The sequence below is a fragment of the Lissotriton vulgaris genome, chromosome 11 (assembly GCF_964263255.1).
Source record: "Lissotriton vulgaris chromosome 11, aLisVul1.2, whole genome shotgun sequence".
NCBI lineage: Eukaryota > Metazoa > Chordata > Amphibia > Caudata > Salamandridae > Lissotriton > Lissotriton vulgaris.
In genome coordinates, this window is record NC_141699.1 from 593837179 (window position 1) to 593854420 (window position 17242).

At 48.9% G+C, this 17242-nt stretch overlaps 1 protein-coding gene across 1 annotated transcript in view; it reads left to right on the plus strand.

Moving 5' to 3' along the window:
* Positions 1 to 17242, plus strand: part of BMP1 (bone morphogenetic protein 1) — a 629932-nt gene that overhangs the window by 282494 nt on the left and 330196 nt on the right. The window contains exon 6 of the mRNA XM_086943688.1: positions 5034 to 5139. Coding sequence (XP_086799814.1) covers positions 5034 to 5139 — 106 coding nt within the window. The remainder of the gene's footprint in view (positions 1 to 5033; positions 5140 to 17242) is intronic.

A 17242-nucleotide genomic window follows, 5' to 3' on the forward strand; every position in this document is an offset into this window, starting at 1 on the left:
TAGAGACTCTACCTAGTGCACAGAGAACATCAGGTACTCTTCCTATGCTAAAGGGTCTTCTCACTCACACAGAAGAAATATTCGAAAACCCAGTGAGAGCCAGGGTGTTAAACCCAAGAATCGATAAAAAATATAAAGCGGCTCCAAAGGACCCAATATTTATTAGAGGGCATGTACCTCTAGACTCGCTGGTGGTCTCAAACGCTCGTAAGAGAGCAAACTCATTATCTACAGGAGAGGCTCCTCCACCAGATAAAGAGTCGAAGTTAATAGATGCATCAGGCAAGAGAGTAGCATCACAGGCAGCAAATAGCTGGCGTATAGCTAATACACAAGCTCTACTCGCACGTTACGACAGGGCACATTACGATGAGTTAGAAAAACTTCTCACACATCTTCCAAAAGAACATCAGAAGAAGGCAGACCAATTAATTCAGGAAGGTAAAATAATAACTAATACTTCCATTAAGTGTGCGTTAGACGCAGCAGACACTGCAGCAAGGTCTATTAACACTAGTGTCATGCTAAGAAGGCACGTATGGCTCAGAATCTCAGGATTCAAACAAGAAGTTCAAACAGCCCTACTGAACAGACCATTTGATCAGAAGACATTGTTCGGTTCAAGTACAGACGAGACATTAGAAAAGATGAAAAAGGATACAGAAACGGCTAAGTCAATGGGAGCATTGCAACAGCCAACGCACAGAGGTTCCTTTCGTAGATCCACCTATAGAGGGGGCTCAAAAAACACAGGAACAAATCAGCAATCCACATCTTTCACACCAACATCACCCAGAGGTAATTCAAGAGGTAATTACAGAGGTAACAACAATAAGGGTAGAGGCCGCGGAAATAATAACAACCGCAACGCCTCAACACCAAAACAGTGACTTCATAGATCTCCCCCCAGACCACATAACACCGGTCGGGGGACGTCTATCACAGTTCCTACCTGTCTGGGAAGACATCACGTCAGACAAGTGGGTGAGACAAATTATCCAACATGGTTATTGCCTAGAACTCACAGCTACCCCACCAAACATCCCCCCCAAACAGCGCCCAATGAGTCAGGATCATCTGACATTGTTAAGAGAAGAAGTGCTAGCACTTCTACAAAAGCATGCAATAGAGAAGGTCCCAAAGGATCAACAAGGAACAGGAGTATACTCTCTATACTTCCTGATCCCCAAAAAGGACGGGTCCCTACGACCAATATTAGACCTCAGACCTCTCAATGCTTACATAAATTCGGAGCACTTCCACATGGTCATGCTCCAACAAGTACTCCCTTTACTGAAGAAAGGGGACTTTCTTTCTACACTGGATCTAAAAGACGCTTACTTTCATATCCCAATTCACAAAGCCCACAGAAAATACCTAAGGTTTGTGTTAGAAGGACAACACTACCAGTTCAAGGTCCTTCCGTTCGGTGTCACAACAGCACCGAGAGTTTTCACAAAATGCCTAGCTGTGGTGGCAGCACACCTAAGAAGACAACAAATACATGTCTTCCCATACTTGGACGATTGGCTAATAAAGGCCAAATCCAAGGAAGAATGTCTTCACAACACACAGAAGACAATTCAACTGCTGCACCACCTAGGGTTTACGGTGAACTACAAAAAATCACACCTGCAACCAAACCAGATCCAGCAATACCTGGGGGCTACAGTAGACACAGAAAAGGCAATAGCATACCCCAACCCAATCAGAGTACAGACAATGGTCGGGTTAATACAAAAATTTCAACCACAACACTCACTACCAGCACGAGTGTTTATGCAACTATTAGGCATGATGTCCTCTTGCATACTGCTAATACCACATGCCAGACTACAAATGCGCCCACTACAAGAGTGTCTAGCGACACAGTGGAATCAGGCTCAAGGTCAGATTACAGATCTGGTGTTGGTAAACGACCGGACGTATCGCTCTCTGAAGTGGTGGAACACAGAAAACATTTCCAAAGGACGGTCGTTCCTAGAGCCAGTTCCACAAGTAATAATAACAGCGGACGCATCGCTCTCCGGATGGGGAGCGCATATGGACAAATACACAGTACAGGGGAAGTGGAGTGCGCAGCAAAAGAAGCTGCACATCAACTACCTAGAACTGTTAGCAATATTTCTAGCACTAAAAGCTTTCCAAATGCAAATAACAAACAAGGCAGTCCTGATCAGAACAGACAACATGACTGCAATGTATTATATTCAAAAACAGGGGGGGACACACTCTCTCCAACTGTCCAAACTAGCACAGGACATATGGAGATGGGCCATTCCTCAAAAAATCTACCTGTTAGCGGAACACCTACCAGGAATTCAAAATCAAATAGCAGACATCCTAAGCAGACAGTCAGAACAAGTTCACGAATGGGAACTGCACGACCAAATACTACAGCCATTCTTCCAAAAATGGGGGCAACCAGAGATAGATCTGTTTGCAAATCATCAGAACGCAAAATGCAAACAATTCGCATCCAGGTACCCACACCAAAGGTCCCAGGGCAATGCACTGTGGATAAATTGGTCCAACAAATTTGCTTACGCGTTCCCTCCTCTACCACTAATTCCATTACTGGTGAGGAAACTGCAGCAACACTCAATGACAATGATACTAGTGGCACCCACGTGGGCAAGACAGCCGTGGTTCACCACGCTGCTACAACTCTCACAAGTACCACATCAAAAGCTAAGGTTATTACCCATGCATCTTACACAGAACCATGGAGAAATAATGCACCCAGATCCCAAACAACTGAACCTAGCGATCTGGCTCCTGAGGTCATAGAGTTTGGGTATTTAGATTTACCACCAGAATGCATGGAAATCATTAAACAGGCAAGACGTCCTACCACTAGAGCATGCTATGCAGCAAAATGGAAGAGGTTTGCTATACACTGTAACAGTAAGCACATCAACCCTCTGGACGCATCCACTAAACAAATCATTTGCTATTTATTACACTTACAACAATGTAATCTAGCATATACATCTATTAGGGTTCATCTAGCAGCCATAGCGGCGTACCTACAAAACAGACAACACCTGTCATTGTTTAAAGTACCAGCAATTAAAGCTTTCATGGAAGGACTCAAAAGAGTCATTCCACCAAGAAGACCACCTTCCCCAGTCTGGAATCTCAACATAGTGCTTACCAGACTAATGGGGCCACCCTTTGAACCGATGCATAGGTGTGAAATACAATTCCTCACATGGAAGGTGGCCTTCCTCATAGCTATCACGTCACTTAGAAGAGTAAGTGAACTGCAGGCTTTTACGATTCAAGAACCATTTATGCAGCTACACCAAAATAAAGTGGTTCTTAGAACAAACCCAAAATTCTTACCAAAGGTTATTTCAGCATTCCACATCAATCAGTCAGTGGAATTACCGGTTTTCTTTCCAAAACCACAAACAGTAGCGGAAAGAGCCCTACATACACTGGATGTTAGGAGGGCCATATTGTACTATATAGAGAGAACACAAACTTTCAGAAAGACAAAACAGCTATTTGTTGCGTTTTCTCCCACACATAAAGGCAATCCCATCTCCAAAGCGGGCATTGCCAGATGGATTGTAAAATGCATTCAAATATGCTACTTAAAAGCAAAGAGAACATTAACTGTTCCTCCTAGAGCTCACTCTACACGTAAACTAGGAGCATCTATGGCATTTCTGGGAAACATTCCACTAGATGACATATGCAAAGCGGCTACCTGGGTTACACCGCACACTTTCACAAAACACTATTGTGTAGATGTGCACACAACACAACAAGCTAGAGTGGGACAAGCAGTATTAAAAACATTGTTTCAGACAGTTGCAACAGACACGGGCGACCACCGCTAGGGAGAGAACTGCTGTATAGTCTATTCATAATGTACCATCTGCAGCCCATATGCCTCGAACGGAATATGCTACTTACCAGTATGCATCTGTTCTTGGCATAGAGGGCTGCAGAGTGGTACATGCCCTCCCAGCCTCCCCGGAAACCTGTGTCTGTTCCAACACTATCTTATTTAGATACACTTACATGGGCACTCTTATCTGTATTCTACTATACTACTCCATCTAACCCTACTATGGCAAAACAATCTAAGGATGGAGCCGATGCCCATGCGCACTACCAACTAAGGGAGGAGTCACCAAGATACAAAAGAATCTCCAAGAGAAAAACAAAGTGCAATCATCCGAGCCCAACACCAGATGGCGATCTATTCATAATGTACCACTCTGCAGCCCTCTATGCCAAGAACAGATGCATACTGGTAAGTAGCATATTCCTTATGTATTTAGCGCTTTTTAAGGATCATTTGCTGTTTTATGTCAGTGAACTATTTCTGTATGGTGCGCTTTATTTTCTGAGTATAGAGGTTACATTCAGTCTTTATCAGTTTTAACCTGAGATAGGCATTTAAAATTGTCTTAGACGAGGGCAATCTGGTGATTTTTAGTGTTATTAGCATACTGATTAATTTTGATTTTGTGACTGGCAAGTAAGGCTCCTAGACTTTTGAAATAACTCCCTGCCTTTTTTGTTGCTCACTCCCTGCCCTTTTTTAGTGCTCCCACATCATGGTCTTTTTGGAGGTTCCTCCTTTTGAATGTCCTCCCTAAGGTCAAATCGAGGAGCTCTCTTTGGGGTCTTTATGGAGGTCACTGCTTTTGGCCCTCTCGGAGATCATTGCCCTGTAGTTGTTCTCGTACCCTGGTCCTCTGAGCTCTCTCATTCTGGTCATCTTGGTGCTCCCACTCCTAGCTTTTTGTGTGTGTCCATTCTGGTGTTTTCTCTGCTACCCTTCTGCCACTTTCTGCCCCCATTCTGTGTCCTAATCGGTTCTCTATGCAGGGGGCCTTTTTCTTTGCCATCTTTTTACTCGCTTTGCTCTTTTGGCCATTTCTTTGCCCTTGTCACCCTCAGACCCTTCTACAAAGGCTAATGGACAAGTGTTGAATAGGTTTTTCTCTGCCTCACCAGTGCTAGAGTGATGCTAACATACGCACTGTTTCTCTCTTCCCCTCTTTCCGCAGGGCAGGAGTATAACTTCCTTAAGATGGAGCCTGAAGAGGTGGAGTCTCTCGGGGAAATCTATGACTTTGACAGCATTATGCACTATGCACGCAACACTTTCTCCAGGTGAGATAAGAGAGTTATGTGATCGTATGGAGGGTAGAGGGAAAAAATGATCACAGCACTGCAAACTTCGGCTCAACTTCATTATTAATGTATATCAATCAATCAAGATTCATAAAGCACGGCTAATCACCCAATAGGGTATCCAGGTCAAGTCAAGTCAAGTCAAAATCCACTTTATTCGATTATTTAAAATCATAAAAGTGTGCTATTCAATCACATATTAAAATCAGAGATACAAAAATAAATATCCAGGTGCTTGCAGGCCCCGGAGACTTAATCGAACAGCCAGGTCTTGAGGTCCATTCCTTATTCCGGAAATAAGGTGATGGTCCGGAGGTGTGTGGGGAGTCTGTTGCAGGTCTTTGCTGCAATGTTGGAGAAGGAGCATCCTCCACTTCTGCTTCGGTAGATGCAGGGAGTATGGGAAAGTGAAAGAATAGAGCACTCCAATCACTAACACCAGCAGGCATCAATCAGTTTGCAGCTCTGATGTCACCAAAACATGAATCCAAGGCAGCACCTCCAGTGTGCTCCTCTGATTGTTGAGCTTGCCGTGGAACATACACAAGGCAAATCTGAATCATACAGGAGGAAGAACCTTTCTCTCAACAGAACCTTCCAGTGGGAGGTTGTCCTCTGTTGTTTTCATTGGTCTCCAGATTTCAGCAAATATACGAGTTGTGCCGATAACTGGTCATTGCCTGCCAGTGACTGGGCAGTACCCCAAGTGGAGCGGGTGACCTATGCATCCATCACTAGGAACGCGCAAGGCTTTTCTTGTAGGCGGAGATATTTTCTTGTAGATTGGGATCTTGTTTTGAGTGGTGTGTTTTTAGGGTAACCATTCTAATGCTAGCACTAGGTAGACTTTTTTTTGAAGGTCCGTTCGGCAGTGCCAAGTTGGATTATTTATTTATTTATTTATTTAGGCATTCTTATGCAGCACACTCAACCCTGAGATATCTGTGCGCTGTACTCGAAACAAGAGAAGGCATGCTTTGGCTGCACAAAAACTGGTTAGAAGAAAAAGCAATTGAACAAGTGTTGGCGAAAGACTTCAGATGAGATTGTCATGTTTTAGCAAATGATAGCGAATGATTTAGGAGGCTCTCAAAGAAGAAAGCTTTTTGTTTTTTACAAAAAATGAATAGAGACTCAGATTCCCAAAATTTCAGTGTCACAAGTTTGTAATTGATGTTTGAGCTCCTTTAGAGAATTGCATGGTTGCTATTCTTGTGTTGAATTTCCTTGTTTCAAGTGGCAGATTCTCTACGCTTCTCATAATTCATTTTGTTGCCATATATTTTGAGTGTGAATCTTAGATAACAAGTTTTATTGAGATGTAATTTTTTAAATGGCTACAGGCCAGGACCGGGGTTAGATACTTGTATTTTGCATGTGCTGATAAGAGGCTGTGTGACTGCTTTCATTGAGGCCAAAAGATGGGCATGTAGAGCAGCGAGGACATGGTTGCCACAGTCCACTTCGGATGAGATTAGAGACAACATCACCTGTTAAGTCATTGCGGTGGAGGAATGGTTTAAGCTTTTAGATGGCAAACATAGTGGCTTGGCATTTGAAAGCAGCTGCTCATGTGGGTGACTGTGGTGAGATGTGAATCAATGCATCTTCCCAATGATTTCACCTCCTTTGATTTAAGATTTTTATCTTCATTTTAATGGTTCTGTTTATTTACCTGTTGAAAGAAATTCCTTTTATTTGTACAATGTGAAGTATTGACCGGACATTAAAGCCACAGTGTTATCTCTTGAGTCACCCGGAACCTCAGAGTCTCTAACCTTGTCCTCCTTACGGAGTAAGTCTAGACTTCCCTGTCTCACTACCCTGAGAGCTTAAAGTGTGTAACATGGCTATTCCTTTTGTTGCAAACCAGTCTTGTATCTTTTGGACAAAAGCCGTAAATTACAGGATCGAGAGACATGATACTGTCCAGTATTCTCAAACTGCCCCAAGCTCCTCAGAAAAGGCAATGGTGAACAGGGAAAATTATCTTCAGCTGCAAACGTGTGTTAATTAGAAGGCATTGCACCTACAGAAGTGGAAAAGTGCGTTTCCACAGAAAGTGTTTTTCCTTGCTGGCAAATTGCATGCAAATCATCAACTGATGGGTGGACTGGCATATAGGGCAGAAGGCAGTTTCAGATATTAAACTTATTTATTTGTGCCCTTCAGTGGTGGTACAGGAGCGAACATCCCTCAGTAGCTTAATTGTTTAGGGCTAGTTCTCTCTTTCTCCTTTGCATGAACTGGTCCACTTTTCCCCTTTGCTCGTCCTGGCCCACTTACTTTTCTCCCTCCCAGTATTAGCGTCGTAGCCGCCTGCCCATAGCTTGTAGCAATCCAGCCTTACCTCTGTGTCTTCCTCTTATTTTATTTTATTTATTTTCAGAGTTTTATATAGCGCGAACAAGATCTTCGCAGATATCAGAGCGCTTTACATAGACGGGTACACTCTTGAGTGTCTGCTTCAGTTAAGTCATCTGTCCAGTGTTCTCCCGCAGTTCCACTAACTATCCAGTTCACTGCATTACCTTTGTGCTAGGGCCCTCTATCTCTTGTCATCCAACCCTCAACCGCCCCTTGTAACTTACTCTGGACCTTTACTAGCTCTGAGACTACATCAGTAGATCAAATATCTTATACACAGAGCTGGCCCAGGACCCATTTCCTCCCCCCATTGCTAGTTCTTTGTCTGTACTGTACTGTCTGCCTGAAGGACCACCACCCTCCCCAGCACAATTCCCGTCCACGCAGTAGGGGTTTCAGACTGGGAATAACCTTGAACCGTCAGCTACCCTTATATTTATCCGTTCAGCCATGCCCGGTCACTGGGGTGTGCTACTTTCCTTACACTGATGTAGGGGCCGGTGGAACCCTACATCCCTCACCAATTTAGTTAGGCTCTTCACCATGTTTAATCAGTCCCTTAATCTCCTGTTGGAGAATATGCCTCTTCTCCGCATGCTGTCACAACGCGGTCGTAACAACGACTGCGTTGTGACACGCATATCATTACTCCGCAGATCGTTGGGGGGGGGGGGGGGGGGGGGCGCTGGATAATGGAATAGTAAAATTTACTATTCCAACTCTAGTCTGTGCGGACACTAGGGAAGGTGTTGGATTTTAAATCCAACACCCCCCCTCCTCCGCAAGTCGTTGTAATGAGAGTGCAGCATGGACACTACAAGTCCCACCATGCAGTGGGTAATTGCCGAACCTATCAGCATGCGGCATTAGTGATTTTAATGACTGCGCATGCCGTTGGTGAACCAAAGAGATCTGCCTTGGAGAAAGCATTTAGCGAAACGCATCAGGCCGCATCACAAGAGCTGCTTGATCCACATGGCATTCCTGGTCATAGAGTGCTTTCTGATACGTTGGGCAACCTGGAGCATTCATTTTTACGCGGCAGCCTAGCCGCGGGGGAAGCACTACTGCATTAATGGAAGCGGGCCGCTGAGTCGAGAAGCTGCCCGGTTCACTGCGGAAGGACTGGTGCCGGTATTATGATCCTTCAGCCCTTGGGGCCCATCCCAGGCATGCATCAGTGATCGACGGTCTCCTGGCACCTATTCTAGGTTTGAGAGTGCAGCATGGACACTACAAGTCCCACCATGCAGTGGGTAATTGCCGAACCTATCAGCATGCAGCATTAGTGATTTTAATGACTGCACACGCCGTTGGTGAACCGAAGAGATCGGCCTTTGAGAAAGCATTTAGCGAAACGCGTCAGGCCGCATCACAAGAGCTGCTTGATCCACATGGCATTTCTGGTCCTAGAGTGCTTCCAGATATGTTGGCCAACCTGGAGCATTCATCTGTAGTAGTATATCAACTGTGTATAAAAAAAGAAGAACATTTCCCAAAAACTTTTTGAACTCAAAAGACACAAGCCAGAGATTGAATATAATAATAAAAAATACATTTTCTCTGTAATTGTTTATTGAGTGTTGTATATAGATGAAGGGTTTGCAGCATCTCTGAACCTTTCATGGTCACATTTAAAGTAATACAGGTCAGTTTAGAGATTTGTAGCTTGCTATTTTCAAGCTCAAAGCCATGTCTTGATGTGCACGGACAATGACCCCCTCCTACAGCGTTTTCAGTACTACAGTACGTCATCCTCGCAACAGGAGGCCATCCCATGGTGCTTATTTAATCTCTCACCCTCCATAGCTGATCATTATTGTCCGGTCTGCTTGACCCCCACCTTCGGGAGTCGCTGAGGAAGGTTTTCCACTGAAATTGTTACATAGGCTACGCTGCCTTCCAGAGTCAGTCATCTCTGTGAGATGCAGCATTGATTTTATTTTATTTTCTCCAGGTCCATCTCTTTTGGGCAAGCTCGTTCAGTGACGATCCAGACAAAATCTTCTCTATTACTGTACTACTCAGTCAGGCTGCTGCCCTTTGGCTACGGGTGTCTAGACAGATAACCTACAGAGTTGACAGTTTCCTGTCTGTACATCACCTCTGTTAGACCTGGCACCTTGGCGTGAGTCTCCCTTCCACTTTTTGCTGATGTGCCTCCGATGTTTTGCTGGTTTTCCGATACTCAGGGCACTGCGCCACGGCTGATCCGTGCCGCAGTGCAAGTGCTCCCTACTGTAAAACTGTACATACGATTGGTATCCATGATTGGTGCATTGGATTTACTGTCAGTCCCTAGTAAAACGCACTAGAGAGTGCCGGGGCTTGTAGATGCCAATACTGCTGGTGGGCCTGCAGCGCTGGTTGCGCCACCCACCGAAGCAGCCGTAAAGTTGTGTCTGGGAACTGCGACCGCAGAACCCGCGTGCGGTCTCGTACTGCCACGCTAGCTGGGCAAGTGCACCCACTTGCCAGCCTCGACCCTTCCCTTGACTACATATTAGTCACCCCTATGGTAGGCCTGCATGCAGGGTGCGTTGTAGGTGTAAGGTAGGACAAGCCCTGATGTGTGTGGCATGTCCTAGTAGTGACTTACAACCAAGACCGTATTTCACTATTGAAGGCTACCTGCTCCATTAGGCCAGACTGAGCTGCTGGAATTATTACACCCTATAATCCCAGCAGGCTCAGGGAGCAGGGTAGCGAGTCGTGTTTAGTATGCCTGAACTCAGGATGATAAAATATTTCTTGTAGTCAAGTTTATTTTAGTATCCTGGGTTTGCAAATGCTACTTTTAGAAAGTTAGCATTTGCTTTCCTAACCATTTCAGCCGCCTCTGCTGGTATGTGTATCTGACTGTCTGGGATGTGTGAGTGACAGGGCTGGGGGGATGACAGGTGGTGAATGCGCCGATTACACCTTAGTGGGAGGTAGGAGTGGCTCTTGACTCTGGATCTTGCTGTGCTCTGCCACCACAATGCCGGCTCCACCCTCCTGGGGAGCGACTGATGACTCAGCCGACACCTGGCCCAGGAAGGGCGAAGCCCCATCAACAAGGTACTCTGGCGGCCCCTGTCCGCACAATGCTGGCTCCACCTCCTGTGGGGCGTCTGATGCGCCTGCCCCTCACACTGAAAGCAGAAGCCGGAGTACACCCACCAGAGTACTCAAGGACTGAAAGTGGCTATGCAAAGGCCCCCCTGGCCTGCGAGAACAAAAGAAATGCCCTATAAAAGAAGGAGCCCTGCTCCTTGAAAATTAGATCCTGTTTGGGCCACAGAAGGACTCTGCCCTACGAGAAGGACCGTGAGAGACAAGGAAGGGTGCTGACTCTTGCCTGTGTCTGGTGCCTTGCTGCTGAAGGAGAGGAAGAAGAAAAGACTACGAGAAGACTTTTGCTTTACTTTGTGCCAAACTCTGCTAAAGAGATCTCCAAGGGCTTGCTGTGAACTTGCCCCCTGACCAGCGTCCCAGGACCAGTGGACGCTACCCCCTGAAAGAAAGCGACTGCGGGTGCTGACCATCGCTGCAGTACTGACGGAGGAATCTCCTCCAAGGCGACGACCCCTGCCTGACCACCGTGACCGGGGCCCAAAGCAACAGCGGAAGCAAAGTGAGGACCAGCCGCCGCTGGCCCGAACACCGTGACCGCAACTGCACCGGGAGCCCGAGAGCAAAGCGAAGGAGGACCCGTCCGGTCCAAGCTCTCGAGTGGGCTGCGATACGAGCAACCCCTCACCTGCAAAGACAGACAGTTGCCCTGTGAGAATCCGCAAGGTCAGTAGCCTGCCCGACAGCCCAGCTGTGAGCGCACAGCTGCACCGGCACTTGGCTGGGTACGTCCTGCACTTGGGGACCGTACTGCCACTTGCCACCACCGCACAGCCGCCGCCGCCAGGGTCGGAGCGGACGACGAGGAGAGGACCCTGCCGCCACAGAACACCGCTGCCCCGGATGACCCGTGAACTGCTCGGCTGAGAGCCGCAACGAACAGCGACCCCGGGAAGGCAACGCGACGTGGGACAGATCCCCTGAGAGCCGCCTGCTCCACAAGAACTTTGTTGACATCGGCCTGAGGGCCCCAAGAGAACGCTTAAACTGCTAGAAAGAACTGTGGTAACCTGAACTGAGTAATTTGCAACCGTTATCATAAAGTACGTTGACTGTATTCACGAGCCTGCTTAAAAACTATATAAAGATATATATTTTTACAGAAAACAGTCTGGTCTCGTTGTGTGGTGGGTTGGTTGTAAAGGTGTACTATTGCAAGTGTTTAACCTATATGCCCTCAAGATTAGCCTGCGACTGCTTAAGCCACACTACCTAGAGGGTAAGCAGAGGTTGTCTGGAAGGTAACCCTCAGCCCTGACGAGGTAGAGAGAGTCCCTGCTTGTCGCTAGTGTTGCACTGCGCCAACTAGAGCCTCCCCCTTCCTACATTGGACGCAGCGGTGAGGATTTTCGAATTTACACTTGCGATATCTATACCTGAGCTTCTGACCACTACAGTGATTTCGGTCCAGTTACTAGCCACAGACTTTGCTTTTCGCTGAAAGAAGATTCCGAGTGTGAGAACCATGCCGGGCACGAAGAGCCTGGATGGAGCGGAGTCCACGACCTCTGAGGTGTTGGAGGTGGAGTGGGACGCCGCAAAGCTGGACAAATACTCAAAGACGGAGCTGAAGTTTTTTTGTAAGAAACTCAAAGTTCCGCACGCTGGTTGCAAGAATAAGCCAGAATTCTACAAGGCCCTGAAAGCCTGGATAGAGTCCAGAAAGGCCCCGGAGGATCAAGATGCCCTCGCGGAGCAAGATGCGACTGAAGAGCAGACTGCACCTATGGATCTGGTGGATCTCGAAAGGCAAGACAGCGTGCACAGCTTTGGTAAAGGCCTGTCGCCAGAGGAGCTGGCAGACAGGAAGGAAACGTGGAATCACGAAAGAAAGCTGGCAGAATTGAAAATCAAACTGGAGTTGGAAACAAAAAGAATGGCGCTGGAAGAGCGAAAGCACCAAATGGATTATGAAGTGAAAATGAGGGAGATAAGTCTCAAGGAGAGAGACTTGGATCGTCCTCCCCCTGGTGGCAGCACATCGCCAGTGCAGGTAGAGTCAAGAGTGCACATCCCGAAGGACGTAGTTAAGGAGTTCTTTAAGGGGGATGACATAGGACAGTGGTTTAGGGCATACGAGGTAGCCATGTCCTCCCACCGGGTCCCTGACAAGGATTGGGGAGCGGGGTTGTGGGGAAGGTTCCTTAGCGAAGGGAGAGATACCTTGCTAGATTTGCCCGTTGAGAATCAGAGATCCTATTCCCACATGAAAGAAGCTTTAATGAACAGGTACGGGCTTACCCCTGAAATGTATAGACAGAAGTTTAGGGGATGTACTAAGCGGCCTGGAAATACGTATGTGGAGTATGTGACTTACTTTTGCAGAGCACTGGATGGTTGGGTGAAGGGTAGCAAAGTTAATGATTTTCAAGGTCTCTTTGATTTAATTGCATGGGAGCACTTGTCTGATCACGGTTTTCCTGAGTTACGCCAACACCTGATCGATAACAAGCTGTCCAACCCGAGGAAGCTTGCTGAGGAGGCGGACCGCTGGCTCAGCACCAGGGTCCACAAGGGTCCCGTGGGAGACTCCGCCAAAAGTGGGCAGGGTCCCCAGCAGAAGAGTGGGGGGGACAAGGGGGGAAAACAGAAAGGGTTCCAAAAAGGCCCCCAAAGTAGTTCCCAGGGGAGCCCGCAGCAGGGTTCTCAGCCTCCCCCACCCCCAAAGCAGAATGGAGCCCCGACAGGTAAACCTGTTCCAAAGGGGCCCTTCAATTGTTACAAATGTGGCGAACCTGGACACATATCCAGTGACCCCAAGTGTCGCTTGTTTGGAAAACCCGCACCCACTGGTGCTCCGCCCCGTCAAGTGACTAGCGTTCACCTGGGAGAAGAAATGATGGTCCCGGGGGGGGGTGGAGATCCCGTTCACATGACCCTGGTCTCGCTAGGAGACAGCGAGATGATCCCTACGAACTACCTGCCCTCTAACACTAAGAAATATGGGCAGGTGGTGATCATCAATGGTAAGGAAGCTGAGGCTCTTAGAGACACAGGAGCCAGTGTGACTGCAGTGAGGCAGCACCTGGTGTCTCAAGAGCAGGTTGTACCCCATGCCTACTGTAGGGTTATCAACGCTGATAATTCAGAGAGTCAGTGTCCGATGGCTCAAGTTCCCTTCGAGTGGGGGGGGGGTCTCTGGTACTCTGCAGGTCTGTGTGAGAAAAACCATGCCTGTTGACTGTTTGCTAGGGAACGACTTGGAGCACTCCCCTTGGGAAAAGGTGGAGAAGACGACTCACCTGCGGATGGTGGGTCTGCCTGACTGGGCGTGCGTGACCACCCGGTCAATGGCAGCCAGTAGGGGTGATCCAGAGGTCCTGGGGCCTGAAGGAGAGGCCCAGGAACCGGCCTTAGGGAGAAGGCGCAGGGGGCGCGGGAAACCGGCTCCTGAAGTTCCCACGGTCCAGGAGGAAGCAGACCTTGAGGGGGATGCCCTGGAGCCTACAGGGGAACAGATCGCCGAACTGGGGGACCTGCCTGAGCTGACCCATTGGCAGCAAGAAGGAGGACCCTCCAGGGAGGAATTCTGCAAGGTGCAGAAAGAATGCCCTTCTCTCGTGGGTATGCGGCAGCAGGCTGCAGACCAGGCCAATGGTGTTCAGGCCAAAACACATTACGTGTACTGGGAGAACGACCTCCTGTATTCGGAGCCTAAGGCTGCTGAACCTGGGTCAGCCCGTGTGCTGGTGGTACCCCAGAAGTTCAGAGCCTTCCTACTGGGTCTGGCTCATGATGTGCCTTTAGCAGGACATTTGGGGATGGACAAGACCTATGACAGGCTTGTCACCCACTTTTACTGGCCCCAAATGCATAAGAGTTCAGATGCTTATTGCAGAACCTGTCCGACTTGCCAGGCAAGTGGGAAGACGGGAGGGAAGAACAAGGCTCCCCTCCAACCCTTCCCCGTGGTCGGTACGCCATTCCAGCGAGTGGGTATTGACATTGTTGGGCCTCTGGACCCCAAGACAGCCATGGGCAACAGGTTCATCCTGGTCTTGGTGGACCATGCCACCCGGTACCCTGAAGCCATCCCTCTGAGGACAGTGACGGCTCCCGTGGTGGGGCGTGCACTGATGGGAATTTTCTCACGAGTAGGATTCCCTCTAGAGGTGGTGAGCGACAGGGGGACCAATTTCATATCCCAGTATATGAAGTCCCTTTGGCAAGAGTGTGGCGTAACGTATAAGTTCACCACGCCTTACCATCCCCAAGGTAACGGGTTGGTTGAGAGATTCAACCGAACCCTGAAAGGCATGATCATGGGCCTAGAAGGTCCGATGAGGCGTAAGTGGGACGTCCTCTTACCATGCCTACTCTTTGCATATCGCGAGGTGCCACAGAAGTCCCTAGGGTTCAGTCCCTTTGAACTACTGTACGGCCACCCCGTGAGAGGACCACTGAGTTTGGTAAAGGAAGGCTGGGAGCAATCTCCCAGGAAACCTCCCCAGAATGTATATAGCTACATGCTGGCCTTCAGAAACCAGACCAGACGCTTCAGACAACTTGCTGAGGCAAATCTGGAAGCGAGCCAGGAAGAAATGAAGCGGTGGTACGATCAGAATGCCACTCTGGTCGAGCTCCAGCCTGGACAAGAGGTGTATGTCCTAGCCCCAGTGGAGCCCTGTGCCCTTCAAGATAAGTGGACAGGCCCATTTGAGGTTGTGGAGCGCAAGAGCCCCGTGACATACTTGGTGGACATGAAGACGCCCAGGAACCCTTTGCGGGTCCTACATGTCAACCGCCTCAAGCCCCACTTGCGAAGGTCCGAAGTGGGCATGTTGTTGGCAACTGATGACGGAATGGAGGAGGAGTCGGAGCCTCTTCCTGACCTCTTGGTGGCCTGTGAGAAAGATGGGTCAGTGGATGGAGTTAACCTCTCACCCACCCTGACCGCCGAACAACAGGAAGACTGCCGCCAGTTGCTGGGGCAGTTTCCAGATCTGTTCTCCCTGGTTCCGAGTGTCACAGATTGGTGCGTCCATGATGTGGACACGGGAGACAGCTTACCTGTGAAGCATAAGGCTTACAGGGTGACTGACAGGGTCCGGGCCTGCATCAAGGAGGAGGTCTCCAAGATGCTTGCCCTCGGGGTGGTTGAGTCTTCCAGCAGTCCTTGGTCCAGCCCCGTGGTCTTGGTTCCGAAGGCTGCTGCCCCGGGAGCCACACCTGAACTCCGGTTCTGTGTGGACTACAGAGGACTCAATTCAGTCACGAAGACTGACGCGCCCCCCATCCCCAGAGCTGATGAGCTCATTGATCGGCTAGGGGCTGCTAAGTTCCTTAGTACGTTTGATTTAACGTCTGGGTACTGGCAGATCGCCTTGACCGATGGGGCAAAGGAGAGGTCGGCATTCTCTACACCAGATGGGCATTTCCAGTTCCGGGTTATGCCATTTGGAATGAAGAATGCCCCTGCCACCTTTCAGAGATTGGTCAACCAGGTGTTGGCTGGACTGGACGAGTTCAGTGCCGCCTACCTGGATGACATCGCGGTGTTCAGTGGCACCTGGCCAGAACCTGCGACACCTCTGGGAAGTGTTGATGGCCCTGCGCAGAGCAGGCCTCACAATCAAGGCCAGCAAGTGCCAGATTGGGCAGGGTTCAGTGGTGTACGTAGGACACCAAGTTGGGAGTGGCAAGGTAGCACCCTTGCAGCCCAAAATCGAGATCATCCTGGCTTGGGAACCCCCTAAGACCCAGACCGCAGTGAGAGCCTTCCTGGGGCTCACTGGGTATTACAGGAGGTTTGTCAAGGGCTATGGCACGATCGTGACCCCCTTGACAGAGCTGACTTCGAAGAAGCAGCCCAGGAATGTGATTTGGACTGACACCTGTCAGAAGGCTTTTGACACCCTGAAGACTGCCATGTGCACGGCGCCCGTGCTCCTGGCTCCTGATTTCTCCAAGGAATTCATAGTGCAAACAGACGCTTCAGAGCATGGTGTAGGGGCTGTTCTTTCACAGATGACTGAGGAGGGCTTTGACCAACCCGTAGCCTTCATAAGTAGGAGGTTACTTCCACGGGAAAGTAGGTGGAGTGCAATAGAGCGTGAAGCATTTGCTGTGGACTGGGCGCTGAAGAAGCTAAGACCCTACTTGTTTGGGTCTCACTTCCGAGTTCAGACGGACCACAGGCCCCTCAGATGGTTGATGCAAATGAGGGGTGAGAACCCGAAACTGTTGAGGTGGTCCATTTCTCTACAGAGTATGGACTTTACGGTGGAACACCGCCCTGGCACCGATCACGCCAACGCTGACGGTCTGTCCAGATTTTTCCGCCTTAGTGATGTGGAACTCTCTGGGGAAGGGTAGTTCCCCCCACATTTCAGCTGGAGGGGACACATGTTAGACCTGGCACCTTGGCGTGAGTCTCCCTTCCACTTTTTGCTGATGTGCCTCCGATGTTTTGCTGGTTTTCCGATACTCAGGGCACTGCGCCACGGCTGATCCGTGCCGCAGTGCAAGTGCTCCCTACTGTAAAACTGTACATACGATTGGTATCCATGATTGGTGCATTGGATTTACTGTCAGTCCCTAGTAAAACGCACTAGAGAGTGCTGGGGCTTGTAGATGCCAATACTGCTGGTGGGCCTGCAGC